Here is a 16,302-nt window from a genome sequence, read left to right on the forward strand (position 1 = left end):
GTCGAATATTCTAACTATCAAACCACTACTAAATAAGATGTTTTTTACTTGTGTTAGTCTAGTAGAGTATATTACTATCGGTTACAATCACCTTCTTTGTAAGCGGCCCATCACAAAACCACTTCGGGCTTACATCCCTGGGAGACTAACTGCATGACCCGTTCTGGCCTCTGAAAGGTGGAAATGTACTAGAGAAAAATCTACAACTGCATTTTGGTCAAACACGCAAGAACCATCAGAAACAAGGACACAGTTGAAAAGCAGACTCATTCAGTGATTTTAATAGGAATTTAATGCAAGTTACAAGAAACAGAAATGTGCGGTGGTGCAAACCTGGAGACCAGCTAGCAATGGAATAGACATTTAAAATGGAACACCCGGTTCCTGAGTTGAGGACTAAGGAGTTAGCCCTCCAGGGTGCACCAGAACATTCAGAGAACACTTTTCAGTCAGGACGAGATATCGGGACGCCTGAGTGAAGCAAGTTCAGTATTGCGACTGCCCCATTTATTTATATAGCCGGACAGCATCGCTATCCATCTACAGAAGCACCATCTCCTATGTGCCATCAACTTTCAGATCCATCTTTCACCTTACAGGAAAGTGGTCCGCTCGCGTTTATGTGGGGCGACACAGTTCTGCTGCTCCTTGAAATCATGGAGGGTGGGGAGGTTCAATGAGTCAGCTGACGAGGGTCAGTGTGAGACAGAGAAGGTTGTCTTGCAAGCAGTGCCCATCAAGAATTTATTGCAGAGTGGCATTTGAATTTCTTGCAGCAGAAATAACAGTTGTATTAGATCCAAGATATTAATTTCTATTGCAGGCTCAAGAAGGGCTGGGATTAGTTTGATCTCATTCCCTTCCCATGTCTTGCACAGTGAATTAAAAGCCACTGTCTGCTGAAGTCAACCCTTGTAATAGCACTCTCCTGAATATTTGATTGAAGCATATCCCACAACACTAAGGTGGTACCTATTAGCCTCAGTTGTGTTTATATTCCATAAACTGAAAAAAGTGCGACAGAAAACAAAAAAACGAAATGTATTTGGGGCAAGCTCCACCAGATGAACATCCAGACAGGGCAGGGAACAGACTCGAATAAGCCTTGCACAGTGTGGCTACCTTAGATTTCTGCATAGTTAGTATCTATCCTAGTTCTCTATCTAGACGGATCAGCTCAGGGTCAAACTAGTGTATCAATGGGACCACACCATAGTATGTAGTTGCAAAGTACCCACCCAAACCAGCCTCTCTGGGGCCCACACAGGGGCTCCACCAACTGTGACTGACCAATCCAGGGCTATTACCAACAGGTGTCTTTTAAGGAACGTTAATACAACTGATCTAGCTAGTGCTTCACCAAGACACATAAAACTAGCTCCCTTTCCTTGAAGCATTTTCTGCTCAGCCTCACCAGGACACATCTATCCAGGTTTCCCACCAGGGAAGTCTATCTACCCATGCTGCAAGAAGGTGCAGGCCCACCAGATGTGGTGTATGCAGCACCCACCAGGAAAGGTCTATACACACTACCCCACTGGGGCAGGTCTATTCAAAACCCCACCAGGGCAGGTCTAGATACAATATCCCACGTTAGCAGATTTGTACACAATACCCTACTGGGGTAGATTTGTACTCACAACCCAACCAGGGCAGGTCTATACACACAACCCCACCAGGATAGGTCTATACACACTACCCCACTGGGACAGGTCTATGCAAAACCCCACCAGGGCAGGTTTGTAAACACACCCCACCTAGGGCAGGTCACTACACACTACCCTACTGGAATAAATGTGTACACACAAGCCCACCTGTAAACACTAATCCACTGTGCAAGATTTGCACACTTCCCCCACCGGGACAGGTTTGTACACACAACCCTACCAGGACAGGTTTGTACACACAACCCTACTGGGTTAGGTTTGTACACACAGCCCCACTGGGTTAGGTTTGTACACACAACTCCACCGGAGCAGGTATATACACAACCCCACTGGATCAAGTACATCCTGGCCTCTCGAGAGAGGTAATTCCAAACCCCTCCAGGAACAGTCTATCCAGTCCCCACCCCCGGAAACAGTTTATCTATGCCCCTCCAGGAAAGGTGCTTCCAAGCTCCTTCGGCACAGGTCTTTCCAGGCACCTTTGGCAAGGCTCATCCAAGCCCTTCTGGCTCAGGTCCGTCCAGCATTCTCCCTCCTCCAAGCCGAAGTCTATCCAAGCCCCCACCAGGAAAGGTTTCTCCAACCATCCTCTTGGGATCAATCTATTATTCAGTGTGTCACAAGAGTAGCACACCAACTGGCTACCTCTTTTTACTAGGGGCACCTCATGATGTCAAGCAAGGAGGGCCAAGTGTCAACGACATTCTTATCTTTCACATCATGCCACAGAGAAAAATCACATAACATGGTAAATAAATATATAAAAATAAAGGATGTAAAAACATTCCCGAAAAACAGTCCCAGAATTCAAACATTCAACCATTGTCACTTGTACTTGGCTGGTTAGTACTCAGCATTTCACATTAAATATCTCCCTAGGAAACAAATTGTTACAGTGAGCAAATAATGAATGCAAAATAAATACATCCACTGTGAAGCGCAGTAGAAAAGATAGTTATCAGGCCACTTACTGCCCTGTATAAAGAGACGCTCAGACACAACAGGTTCATACTCGGAGTGGCTGGCGAACCACTACTCTAGTTTCTCCCCTTCAAGAGTTTTTCAAAGGTTAAGGTGAATGTAATGCCATAATATAAAAGTGGTGTAGACATGACCTTATCGACCAGATGTATTTCAGCTATGTTTACTAATGACCGCTGCATTGCATCCCTTGAGCATTCACTGAACCCAAGACCTAGCTGAGCTTTTGCAGCACTTTCAGAAGAGCAGGCATGGCCATCTGGAGGTGGGGCGCAGATGTCTTGCCAAACGTCGATGTTTATGGGGGGGGAGGAGGGCGCTTTTACCCTTTCCCATCCAGGAACCAGCCGACAATATGTGACTTTAACAAGAAACCATCATACATAGCAGGGCCAGTTCAAAAACATCTCTTGTACAGACAGCCACTACCTTGATATACTGCGAGAGGGCTGGTAATGTTTACATTCGGAGGTTGAATGCGTTGGTATTGGTAATTTTTAATTTCTCAATGATTCAGAATCACAACGCTGAGACATCGCTGGGCTAAAAGACTGCTGTGTGGCAACAAATACAACTCAATTGGGTGGTTCCTCACCACTGATGCCTTGGCACAAGCTCCGCCCTGGCCCTGGTATGGTGCCAAAGACCTTGGTGTGGATATTATGTCACACGTTTCGCTAACCTTTATTGACGTGCAGGACCGGGTCAATGATATGACACAGGCCTAACCCCAGAAACTGTAGCCCAGCCTGGTGCGTGGTACTGCAGCTCAGCTCAGGATCCAAACACTATGGCACAGGCTGTCCCAGCATGCAGTGCAAGCTTTGTCTCGGATACTGTGCCCCCACGCCCTGAGATTGGTCCACTGTACACGTTCTCGTCCCTATGGTGCCTGGCTGATGCTCGCCGCCGAGAGGACTATAAGAGACCAGAACCAAACAACAAGCAAAGCTGTGAGTCAAGAGCAGCTTGACGAATGGTTGTTCCCACGTGGTCACACACCCCATGACTGGGCAGGGCTACTGGACACAAATAGCTTGAAGAGAAGAACTTTGTCTGGTGGATTTCCTGGTCTTCAACCCTTAGACGTGTCCAGTCTTTCTGTTGTTCGTGTGCACCAAGAACTCACTATTTATTTTCTTCGCATGCTCCATTTTAAAGCAACGATATACCCATAAACATAATTACAGAATTAAAGGGTAATTCTTTGGAGAGGCATGTCCTGTCTATGATTGTGTGCCACTCACCCCATACTCGTGGCTCAGTATGGGGGGTGGGGGGCAGAGTCTTAGCCGGACCTTTTTTTTCTTTCCACTAAGGGGTGGGTACATGGAGTGCACACACTAAGGCATACCAAAAAGACAAATAGGATTCCAATGATGACAAACCAGGAATAACAGCCCAAAATAAGCACATCTCTTCGGGAGGTGTTTGTTTGCCTTCAACTTCAATGGACAAAATCACTGAATTTGATTGTTTTCTTTCACCTTTGGGGGAACAAACGGTTTAGTGGGAAAATAGTACTCATTTTAAGTTCTCTTGAGGAAAAGATAGCAATGTGCAATGTCGGGTCACACTGTGAGTGACCCACTTTCAGAGAAGGCATGTGAGAGCAGGGTGATCCCTTTGGCACGGCACAGTCCTTGCGAAAGACCTGTTGCATGCAGCGATGGTTGCACCAGTGGTGAGAGAGCTTAAGGTGGCACAACTGCTAACACCACTTGTCCTGTGGATTCAGCAAGTGCCACTCCAGAAGCAGCGCTCACTCCAGAAGCAGCGCTCACTCCTGTCCCAGGCCATGATGAAGGAGTGCAGTCTTCACATTTCAGGGTCAATTCATTCGTTCGGTCTTCCACACTGTGAAGCTGTGCTCCAGAGAGCAAACTGGTCACAAAACAAAGGACACCAATGGATGGACATTGTTGGATCGAACATGACACAAACGAAGTTACAACCTGCGACGTGGAACCAGTGGCACCTACAGTACACCCCCGACGAGTCCAAGGGCACAGTGCTCCTCCCAGGTGCAAGTGCCACCCAGCACCAACAGCATGATGGATGATAAAAAAAAAAAAAAAGATTAAAACAAAGTGAGTGCAGGAGCAGCCGGGCCTGCTCCCACCGCTGGGATCGAACTGGTCTTAATTCCAGTCTGAGACGATCTCAGCAGACTCTGTCGGGCACTAAGTGCACACTGGTGTCTGCGCCCGCCTTGGATCAGTTCAGGCTGGGCACCTCCTGTTGGGCGGGCAAAGAGCCATTCATTGCAGCTGGGTGTTCTATACCCAGGTACCCAAGAAGTATCTCGCTGCGTCTACGAGAGAGCTGCAGGATGTCTGAAGCCAGCGACTGCACCGTGGTGTACCTCACCTTATCGAGGTCAAACATATCTTTCAAGTACTGGATGATCTGGTGCTGCAAGAGAAGAGAGGACAACAGGTCAAACACACGCTCTGCCTGGGTTCCACAGAACTTTTAGATTACAAATAAAGAAAGGCATGCTGGAGCAGCCAGACACAAGAGATGCACAGGGAACTATAACGGGAAAGGCTCTAAGTGCGCGTAATGAAGTCTGCGCTTACCCCAAGTCAGGGCTTGCTCTTTCTAGGCTCTCAGAGTCAGGTGTGTGTGTCCAACAGAAATGAACGCACCTGGAATGTTTAAATGAACATCCAAAGTGCTGCCTCCTATTGCTTGGCACCACCCCCTTGTGCCCAGCTGCACCCTGCTGCCCAGCACCACCCCGTTATACAGCCCTGCGCAATGCTGGTACTGAATAAATTAGGGGAAAGAAGTCTATCTATCACATGATGCATTATTATCAAAGTTGTTAAAATTCCCACTATGGAGTAAGAGTACTTGTGCGCTAATGCAAACGAGGAATGCCCTTCTCACTGGGCAGTAAAAGATAGTCACAACTGGGGGGCCAGGAGTCTCCAACACCCCTGAGTCGCACAGCCACTGCCCCTTCCGCACCAATGACAGCTACACCCCATGTAGGCCCTCCTCCTTCTCACGGGCAGTAAAAGACAGTCTCAACGAGGGGGCCAGGAGTCTCCAACACCCATGGGCTGCACAGCCACTGCCCCTTCTACACTAAAGACAGCTACACCCCGTGTATACCCTCCTACTCAGGGAAGTCAAATCTTACTTTGAAGAAGGAGCAAATCTCCAGTAGGTGCTGTTTTGGTCCCAAAAATCCAAAGGCCAGGACAGGGCTGACATGCTCCGATACGGAGTAAAAATGAGAAATAAAACCATCTGGAACCTGCAAAAGAGTAAAGAAGTTAGCTTATTATGGAGGATCGTCACAGGAAAACAGACCGTGTGAGCTGGTCTATTCCTACCCCATGCAGGAGAACTAGGACCGTGACATTTTACACCTTTCCCAAACTGGAACGTGACAAGTTCTACACCCAGTCATTCCTGCAGGAGGAACCATGGATGTAGGAAAGTAGGATCTGCGTTCATGGTTATCCCCGCTTTTTGCTGGTGTCAGTATGTCTTTTTGACTAGTCTGGCTGGGATCCTGCTAATCAGGACCCCAGTCTCTGTGCTTCCTCCCTAAATGGACTATGGTAAGTACTTCTGTACCTCCACAATTGGCTACTGGTGTACGCTTAGAAGTCCCTAGTATATGAAACTAAGATACCCAGGGCACAGATACACCAGAGGTCTCCCATGGGCTGCAGCATGTATTGAGACCACTCAAACTGTGACTACAGGCCTGCAGTAGCAACCTGTGTGAGTTGGTGCTAGCACCACTTACAAGAGATATAAGATTTCTTATATCTGAGGTCACTACACTTAAAACCTGCAAGTCACCCCTAAAGTAGGCCTTTCAATCCTGAAGGCAGGGTGCTGGGTTATAAGTGTGCGGTGCCCCTTCATGAGCAGGGCACCTATATGAAACCTGGAGCAGATTCTCTATGCTTTGTAAGTGTGGTCAGCCATTTTGATACACATAGTGGCAAGATGTCATTAAGTGATTGTAGGAAGCTGGCTCTGTATATACAATACCAAAGTGAGGTGTAGTGTGCACAGAGTCCAGTGGAACACTAAAGGTAGGCAGATGTAAAGTTAGAAAGCACCTTACTCTCCATTTGTGGTAGTGTGGCCGAGCAGCAAGGCTTTATCAGAGGGTAGTTTTTAAGCATTTGTTGTACATACTCAATCAGCAAATGATTTCACACACTCAAAGACTGAACATCAGACCAATGGTTTTTGTATAAAAATATTCTTTGTTATTTTATTTTCTACAAGCAAGCAAGCCTGGAACAGGTAAGCAATAAATACTTTACAGTAGTAATGCAGTTTGTAAGTAGTTTGCATTGTAAATGTACTTTGATTTGATTACAGTAGAGTTACTGATAATGCAATGCTTTTCAGAATACAGTACACATACTTTGCATGGGAGTTTTAATAAAATTACAGGTAAGTTACTTTTCAGATTACTTTTCTTACACAGTGTAGTATACCTGGATACTACACTGGGACATGTCCTGAAAACAGGTAAGTAAAATTGTTTTGGTTAGTTAGTACAATTTTACAGAATTTCTTTAAGTTTTCAAAATCAACACTAAAATACCTTTCCAAGAAAAACAGTCAATCTTATCCTATGGAGGAAAGGAAAATGCTACTTACCAGTATGCATCTGTTCTTGGCATGTAGAGCTGCAGATTCACACACTGTGCATAGATCGCCATCTGGTGTTGGGGCCGGATGTTTGCACTTTGTAGTTGCCTTGGAAGAAGTCTTTGGAAGTCACGAGATAGGTGACTCCTCCTTTGGACAATAGTGCGGAAATGATAGAGTTTTGTGAGAAACAGAAACAGATGTCCATGTATGTTGTATCTAATTAAGATAATACTGGAACAGATAAAGGTAGCTGGGGAGGTGGGTGGGCGTGTGTGAATCTGCAGCTCTACATGCCAAGAACTGATGCATACTGGTAAGCAGCATTTTCCGTTCGAGGCATATGAGCTGCAGATCACACACTGTGCATAGATTACATAGCAGTACTCCTCCTTAGCGGCGACCACCAGTATCTGTTGCAGTAGTTTGAAATAGCGTTTTGAGTACAGCTTGGCCCACACTAGCTTGTTGCTTTGCCTGCACATCTACACAATAGTGTTTTGTGAATGTGTACGGTGTAGACCATGTAGCTGCTTTGCAGATGTCATCTAAGGGAATGTTCCCTAAAAATGCCATTGAAGCCCCTATCTTTCGGGTAGAGTGGGCTTTAGAGGGAATAGACCGTGTAAGTTTTGCTTTGCGATAGCAAATTTGTATACATTTGACAATCCACCTTGCAATCCCAGACTTTGATATGGGATTGCCTTTATGTGGTGGTGAGAAGGATACAAAAAGTTGTTTTGTTTTGCGAAAAGGTTTTGTTCTGTCAATATAGTAAAGGAGTGCTCTTTTCATGTCTAGTGCATGAAGAGCTCTTTCTGCTACTGTTTGTGGTTGCGAGAAGAATACTGGCAACTCAACAGATTGGTTGAGATGGAAGGGAGAAATAACTTTAGAATTAGGAATTTGTCCTGAGAACCACTTTGTTATGATGGAGTTGTAAAAATGGTTCTTGAATAGTTAGTGCCTGTAGCTCACTGACTCTTCTAAGAGATGTAATGGCCACAAGGAAAGCGACTTTCCATGTAAGAAATTGTAGCTCGTATTTATACAGAGGTTCGAACGGAGGACCCATTAATCTTGTGAGGATGATATTTAAATTCCACACTGGGGAGGGAGGTACCCTGGGAGGAATTATTCTTTTGAGGCCTTCCATAAATGCTTTAATGGCAGGCACCTTGAACTATGACAGATGTTGTGTATTTTGTAGATAAGCTGCAATGGCAGCGAGATGCAATCTAATTGATGTGTATGCTAGATTATATCTTTGAAGATGCAGCAGGTAACGTGATGTGCTGAGTGGAGGCATCTAGAGGATTGATGTTGTTGTTGTTACAGTATATAACCAATCTTTTCCACTTGGCTGCATAGCAGGCTCTAGTGGTGGGGCGTCTAGCCTCCTTGATAACATTCATGCAATCAGGGGGAAGATTGAGATAACCAAACTCTAGGACTTCAGGAGCCAGATCGCAAGGTTGAGCTGTGCTGGGTCCGGGTGCCTGATCTCTCCATGGTTCTGTGTTAAGAGCTGTGTGGAGAGGTGTAGTTTTTGGAGCGGGACTACTGATAGTTCCAGCAGTGTTGTGTACCACGGTTGTCTGGCCGATGTTGGAGCAACTAGGATCAGTGTTAGTGACTGTTGTTGCAGCTTGCGCACCACTAATGGAATGAGTGGGAGAGGTGGAAAAGCGTACGCAAATCTGCCTGACCAATTCATCCATATCGCATTGCCTTTGGACGATGGGTGTGGATATCTGGCGGCGAAGCTTGGGCATTTACTGTTGCAATGTGTGGCACGGAAATCTATGTCTGGCTGCCCCCACATTTGGAAAAACAGTTGAAGAACTTGTGGATGAAGTTCCCACTCGTGAATCTGTTGTGTCTGTCGACTTAACAGATCTGCCATGTAATTTTGAATTCCTGGGAGATGTTGGGCTAACAGGAATATGTTTTGAGGAATGGCCCATCTGCATATGCTCTGTGCTAGTTGAGAGAGCTGCAGAGAGTGCGCCCCCCCTTTTTTTGTAAATAGTACACTGCTGTCATGTTGTCAGTGCTGACTAAGACAGCTTTGCCTGATATCGGTTTCTGGAATGATTTTAATGCCAGAAAGATTGCTTGTAACTCCAGGTGATTGATGTGGAGTAGCCTTTGCTGAGGTGTCCATGTGCCCTGTATGGTGTGATGAAGTAGATGAGCTCTCCAGCCGGTGAGCGGTGCGTCTGCTGTTAACACAATCTGTGGAACCGGCTCTAGGAACGGTCTCCCTTTGGAAAGATTTTGGGTGTTCCACCACTGCAGAGAGCGATGTGTGCGGCCGTCCACCAACACCAGATCTGTTCGCTGACCTTGAGCTTGGTTCCACTGACGTGCCAAGCATTCCTGTAAGGGGCGCGTCTGGAGTCTTGCATGAGGTACTATGAATATGCAAGAGGCCATCATCCCTATGAGTTGCATGAACACTCGAGCTGGAAGTGAGTGTTGCAGCTGGAATTGTGTTATAAGGGCTTGCAAGCTTGCTATCCTGGCTGGACTGGGATATGCAAGGCTTTTTGAGGTGTTTATTGTGGCACCCAGATATTGTTGGATGTAGGATGGTTGGAGGTGAGACTTTGTGAGGTTTATGGTAAACCCAAAGTCGTGAAGTAGTGGATTGTGGTGTGTGTGTGTGTGATTTACACACTGGGTATGAGACTTGGCTTTTATGAGCCAATCGTCCTAATATGGGAAAACGTGAATTTGTCTTCTTCTTAAGTGGGCTGCTACCACTACCAGACATTTTGTGAAGACTCTGGGTGCTGTGGTGACTACGAATGGGAGAACCTTGAACTGGTAATGCTGACCGTCCACCACAAACCGAAGATATTTCCTGTGAGCAGGGTGAAAGGAATGTGGAAGTAGGCGTCCTTGAGATCTAATGTGGCAAGGAAGTCGCCCTGTTTGAGTATAGGGAGGACCTGTTGCAAAGTGATCATATGGAAATGGTCCGATTGTATGTAGAGGTTTAAAGGTCTGAGGTCCAAGATGGGTCTCAGGGTTCCGTCCTTCTTTGGAATGAGGAAGTACAGGGAGTAAACCCCTGTGTCTTGGTGATGTAGGGGGACTGGTTCTATTGCATGTTTTTCTAGGAGGGAAAGCACCTCTTGTTTTAGAAGCGTTAAGTGCTCTGTTGACATTGGATGCTGTTTGGGTGGTATGTTTGGGGGAGTTGAAGTGAGCTCTAGGCAATAACCTGATTGGATAATTTGTCTCACCCACCTGTCCGTGGTAATGTTGTTCCAGACAGGTAGGAACTGTAGCAACCTTCCCCCGACCGGAGTAGAGTGGTCCGAGTGAGTGGAGGGAAGTCACTGTTTAGGGGTGGAGGCGGTGCGAGTATTGGTAGTTTTGCCTCTACCCTTGTTGTTATTGCCCCTGTAGCCTCCTCTGTAATAGCCTCTGTTAGATGAGGTCTGGGTGGGACTCTTGTAGGAAGTGGAGGGGTTATCAGTGGTAAAGCCTCTAGAGGCGCCCCTATAAGTGGAGCGATGAAAGGTACTTCTGGGACCTTGCGATTGAGATTTAATATGGTAGTTTGAACCTCGGGTTTGAAGCCCGAAATGCGTAGTCAGGCATGTCTGCGTAAAAGGACACTGGTATTAATAGCCCGGAATGCTGTGTCTGCAGCGTCCAGGGCGCAACAAATGGATGTATTTGTTATCAGCTTGCCTTCCTGGATGAGATCAGTGGCTCGTGTTTTATATTTGTCTGGAAGGTGTTGTAGTAGGGTCTCTAGCTCGTCGTAGTGTGCCCTATCATGTCTAGCGAGCAAAGCCTGTGTGTTGGCAATCCTCCATATATTGGCTGCTTGGGACGCCGTTCTTTTACCAGATGCGTCCAGCAGTTTTGACTCCTTATCAGGAGGTGGAGCATCTCCTGTGGTTTAGGAATTAGCCCTTTTCCTGGCGTTGGAGACCACTAAGGAATCCAATGGTACCTGCCCTTTAATATAAACAGGGTCAGCTGGGGCAGACTTGTACTTCTTTTCTACCCTGGGGTTAATGACTCTGGCCCTTACAAGATCCTAAAACACTTCAGCAGCGTGTTTGATAACCCCTTTTAACATTGGGAGAATGGAAGTGGACGTTTGGGATGGTGCAAAAGTGTCCATGAGGAAATCTTCCTCTACAGGGTCTGTGTGCAAGTTCACACCGTGGTATTCTGCTGCTCTGTGTATGAGCTGAGTGAATCCTATAGTGTCCTCTGGAGGGGATCGTCTAGATGGGTAGATGTCATCCTGTGGGTGTCTGGGACATCTGGTGTGTCATAATCCTCCCATGGGTCTTTTGGGGTACCAGGAGGACTTGTTTCCCATAAAGGTTGATCATCCACTTCGTCTTCAGAGATGTCATCATCATCCTGAGGTGGAGGAGATGGTGAGGGCAGTGAATATGGGATAGGAGAGTGGTGTGGAGGAGGTGGGAGAAGGAATCCTTAAAGGAGAAGTTGCAATGTCTCTCGTTTTTAAAGGAAGTGGAGCTGGTACAGGTTTGTCCATTTTTCTTTTCTTGGAAGGACTAAGTATAAGTTGACCTGTCTTGGGGTCTTTTTGAAGAGTTTTTTGGGTTGGATCAGGTCGAAAAAGCTCCTCCTCTGGAGTATGTTGTTTCGGTGCCGATTTTTTGGGGTCAGATGGTTTGTGTGGTAGAGGTTTTGGAGTCGTTTTGTGCTCCTTAGGTCTGGAATCGGGAGTTTTCTTGGGTTCCAGTAGGGTCTTCGGCACCGGTTGATTGTTCGGTTCCGATGGTTTTTTCGGATCTGTAGGTTGAGCGCCAGTGTTCTTCGGAACCGTTTTTTTGGTCTGTTCCGAGGGTTTTTTGGGCTCTGTAGGCTGAACGCCCGAGGTCTTTGGAACCGGGTGTTTACTTGGTTCCGACGATTTTTTCGGAGCTGGGACGTCAGTGCCAATGGATTTCGCTGCCGAAGTCGTTGATGTGGAGCTAGGCGTTGGTGCGCAGGAAGGCAGTGGTTTCTTTTTTGGTGCCGGGGATGGAGTTTCGGCACCAACGGCAGGCTGGCTCGATCCAGAGTGGCCTGAAGGTTTGTGTATCGACTTCATTACCGAGCCCGAAGGCGGGGCGTGAGAAGTTTTGTCCTGGTGTGCACCTAGGCCCGAAGGTGAAGGTGTGACTGAAGCCTTTTTGGGAATGGGTGGTGGGGAGGGGTCGACGTCAGTACTTACGACCCACTGCCCCGGAGTGATGTCTTCGACGTCGGAGTCATCGGCTTCGGAGGTGCTGATGTAGCCCTCATGGATCTGCTCCTGCTCCAGTACGTTGATGCCTTCCTGGAAAATGTCGTCCGGAATTGATGTGTATGATCGAGCCATGGTTCTTCGAGCTCGACGATCCCGAATGGTCTTCTTGGATCGGAAAGAGGCACAAGCTAGACAGTCTTTGGCCTCGTGCTCGGGTGAAATTCAGAGGTTACACACCTCGTGAAGATCGGCATGGGGAAACTTGGGTCCACATTTAGGACACTTTTTGAAGGGAGTCCTTTCCATGAGCCAAAGGCCTAATGGCGCAGGTAAGCCCGAAGGCCTGCGTCGACGACCGGAATCGAAGAATTGTAGTTTGAAGAGATGCACGTCGAATGGGAACGCAATCGAAACAATACCGAAGAATGGGTGAAGGATTTCGCAGCGAAAAGTAGATCGGTAACGACACCGAACTGGGAGCGCGATGAACACATCCGAGCCCGATGGCGGAAAAAAACAATCTGACGATGGAGTCAATGCCCATGCGCACTATTGTCCAAAGGAGGGATCACCTATCTCGTGATTTCCAAAGACTTCTTCCAAGACAACAACAAAGTGCAAATATCCGGGCCCAACACCAGATGGCGACCTATGCACAGTGTGTGATCTGCAGCTCATATGCCTCAAACATAGTGCTATCGGTTTTAGGGTAAGTATTCTGTAGTGAGAGTTGAGGTTCTGGGGGTAGACTCAGGGGGGCCCCCAGGGTCAGGGATGCACTCTTGTTACACCCTCAGCTGTACTAGGGTGGCCACGTGCAAAGATCTGAAGCCCAATGTTATCCAATGGGGGATAGGGGGCCTCCAGTTGGTGGCTGCGGATGAGCAGGCCACTTGGATGTGGGAGCAAAAGCTCCTGGACTTTAGCTCAGGGCAGATGGGGAAACAAAGTAGCACCAAAGGTGCACCCTTAGCGGCACTAGGGTGCCTGGGTGCAGGGTGCTGTTTCGACGTTGGGCGCCCTGTTCGCAATGGGGAACCTAAGGTTTGCAAAGGCACTGCAGGCTCAGGGATAAAGGTCTTCTGGGTGCAACCACCACTTCGAGAGGTAAGTTGGGATGTTGGGGGTGTGCTAGGCACCGTAGGTTGGGTCCCCCAAGGCCGTGGGGCGTCGGGTGCAGGGGTGCCTTTTAGGGTCGGATCTTCTTACCAGCTCCTGGTCGGAGTTGGGGCAACCTTCTGGATTTAGGCTGCAGGCGTCAGCTGGAGGCTTGAGGCAGGTCAGGGATCACTGGATCTCAGGTCTGGATTGCTGGGGAGACCCCCTTGTGGTGGTTGCCCACTCGAGCTCGGGCTTTGGACGGCGGGTGCAGAGTGGGACTGATTCACGGTTACCGGCCGGGGCCAGGGGTTGTAGTCCTGTGTTCACGGGAGACACAGTCTTTGTGGTTGAAGGCAGGCAGGTCCTCCGGGGTTTTTGAGGTTGCTGGCCACAGGACACACTGGGATTTTGCAGGAGCAGGTTCGAGGTGGAGATAGGCCGGTAGGGCTGGGGCCAAGTCAGTGGGCGTCTTCTTGTTAGCTTTGGCACGGCTGTTCCGTCCTTCTTTTCTTCTTGCAGGTTCTTGTCTGAGGAAGCAAGGTTCAGGGGTGCCCCTAAATACTAGATTTAGGGGCATTACAGATAGGTAAAAAGGGTGCAACCAATGGGTCCCTTCCCTGGGGTGGGTACACCCCCTATTATGCCACCCTCCAGTGGGAGTGGGATAAGCCTTTCCTTGGTTGGCTGAGTCCCCCCATCTGCAAAATGGCAGGGACTGAGAGTTGTGCTTCACCTCGCCTCCCTCACCTGAGGGGTAGGGTTGGCAGAGGTGGGCACACTCACTTGTTTTTCCCGCCGGTTCTCCCACCCAAAGTGGGGGTCAGAACCAGTGGGGACCAGCTGCTGAAAGCAGCAAGTGGCCTGAGGAAGCTCACAAGGGCGGTATGCCTTTGAAGCTTCCCCTTCGTGGACCCTGCCCATCCTGGGGGAGGAGGCTTGGCACCTACTCCCTGGATGTGTATTGTTTCAGGCCACCGAGAGCCGCAGGCTCTCGACCCAGGGGTCCAGAAATATGTATGGTGGTGGCAGCTGAAAGCAGCCACTCAGCCTGGACACTAGTGGTAGGTTCGTTTTCAGGGGGCATCTTTAAGATGCCCTCTTTGTGCATTTTTCATTAAATCCCGCACAGGCATCAGTGTGGGTTTACAGTGCTGAGAAGTTTGATACCAGTGGGTTGTAGGCATGGCATACAGGGATGTGTGCTATGTCGACTCTTCACTTTGTTCTGCACCAAAGCAAGCAGCCTGCAAAGGCGGTGTGTGTGTGAAGGTACAGGACCTCCAAGGGTGGCACAATAAGTGCTGCAGCCCTTAGAGGCCTTCTCTGGTCACAGTGCCCTGGGTACCTGTGGTACCATTTACCAGGGGCTGACCTGTGGCCAGAGATGCCAATTGGGTTTAGGCTTCAATGCAGTTTTAGGGAAAGAACATAGGCCCTGGGTACCTGGTTGGCAGGACCCCAGGGCACACTCAGTCAAAGCACATCAGCAATTCAGCAAAAAGTGGGGGCAACCATGCAGAAAGAGGGCACTTTCTCACAGTGATGGCTAACTATATAGTGGCTTTGGTATCAAACATGTTGGAATCATACCCCAACACCGTTACCGGTGTTGGAGGTATAATTCCATGCACTGGAGGGCTCCTCCGGGAGGCCCCCAGTACTTCAGTAACAGCCTTCAAGGGTCTGCAAGCAAGCTAGTGCTGATTACGACCCCAAGCACAATTCTGCCCTCCTGCTGTCGAGCTGAGCTTGAGCAAGGGAAGGTAGAATAATAGGTTTTCTGTCACAGGGAGGTGTGACCACCTCCCAGACAGGACTTGGTGTATTGGGCTGGGTTGGGGGCGCTTGCAAGCGCCACCAGACTGCTTTGAAGGGTCCACTGGTGCCCTCCTTGCATACTCCATGTGGCCGGGCATACGCTTGATGGGATCTTCACTTCCAAACCAAACATCGAAATTCAGGAAATAATGCCCGTTCCCTGGTCAGACCACAAAGCGATAGTATTCACTGCAAAGGTGGATCAGGCACAAACAGTTAATAAAATCGATCACAGGCTTCTCACCTATCAGTACTGGGCCAAGATCGACGTTCCTAGACTACAGGAGCAGTTACTCAGGACCACTCCAGAAATCGGGCCAGATAGCAACTCAGCCGCTGATAAGGTATCCTGCAGGATCAAATCAGCAGTCAAGATTGTAGCTCCCTTGAAAAGTGTTATCCCCAGGAGGAAAAACCCCTCAGAGCCTTGGTTCACTGAAAATGTGAGGGTGCAAAAGCAAGTGTGTAGAAGGGCACAGAGAAAATGGAGAGCTAATTATGAGCAACAGAGGAAAGACTAATATGCCAGAACTTTGGCTATCTACAAAAAACTAATTATAGGAGAAGAAAGTAACGATTTTACAAGAAAAATAAATGAGACCAAGAATTCCAGTAAGGAGCTCTTCGCCACGGTAAAAATTAAGTCAAGTCAGTATATGATTCTTTTAAGACCATTAACAACTCTGATGTCCTTTATCTACACCCTACTCGAGGCATGGACACCGATTCTGGGTTCTGCCTTTCACCCCCAATCAGCGGAACACATCAGCCAGGTGATGACAATAGGTCTGGGGACTCAACGGACCCCTGCCCACCTAAGGTTATGCATATCTTTCCCAGAACTGCTTTTGGTTTTCACAAAGA

General features: G+C 48.1%; 1 protein-coding gene across 4 annotated transcripts in view; it reads right to left on the reverse strand.

The window, feature by feature from the left end:
• Nucleotides 1-265: 265 nt before the first annotated feature.
• The window catches only part of MIGA2 (mitoguardin 2), a 109,912-nt gene continuing 93,875 nt past the window's right edge, over nucleotides 266-16,302 (reverse strand). For all 4 annotated transcript variants that reach the window (XM_085614018.1, XM_085614016.1, XM_085614020.1 and 1 more), the window contains exons 15-16: nucleotides 5,800-5,916; nucleotides 266-5,063 (exon numbers count right to left, since the gene is read on the reverse strand). In XM_085614018.1, the coding sequence (XP_085470144.1) occupies nucleotides 4,866-5,063; nucleotides 5,800-5,916 (315 nt within the window). In that variant the 3' untranslated portion in view covers nucleotides 266-4,865. The remainder of the gene's footprint in view (nucleotides 5,064-5,799; nucleotides 5,917-16,302) is intronic.

Source organism: Triturus cristatus, chromosome 1_2, assembly GCF_964204655.1.
Source record: "Triturus cristatus chromosome 1_2, aTriCri1.1, whole genome shotgun sequence".
Classification (NCBI taxonomy): Eukaryota; Metazoa; Chordata; class Amphibia; order Caudata; family Salamandridae; genus Triturus; species Triturus cristatus.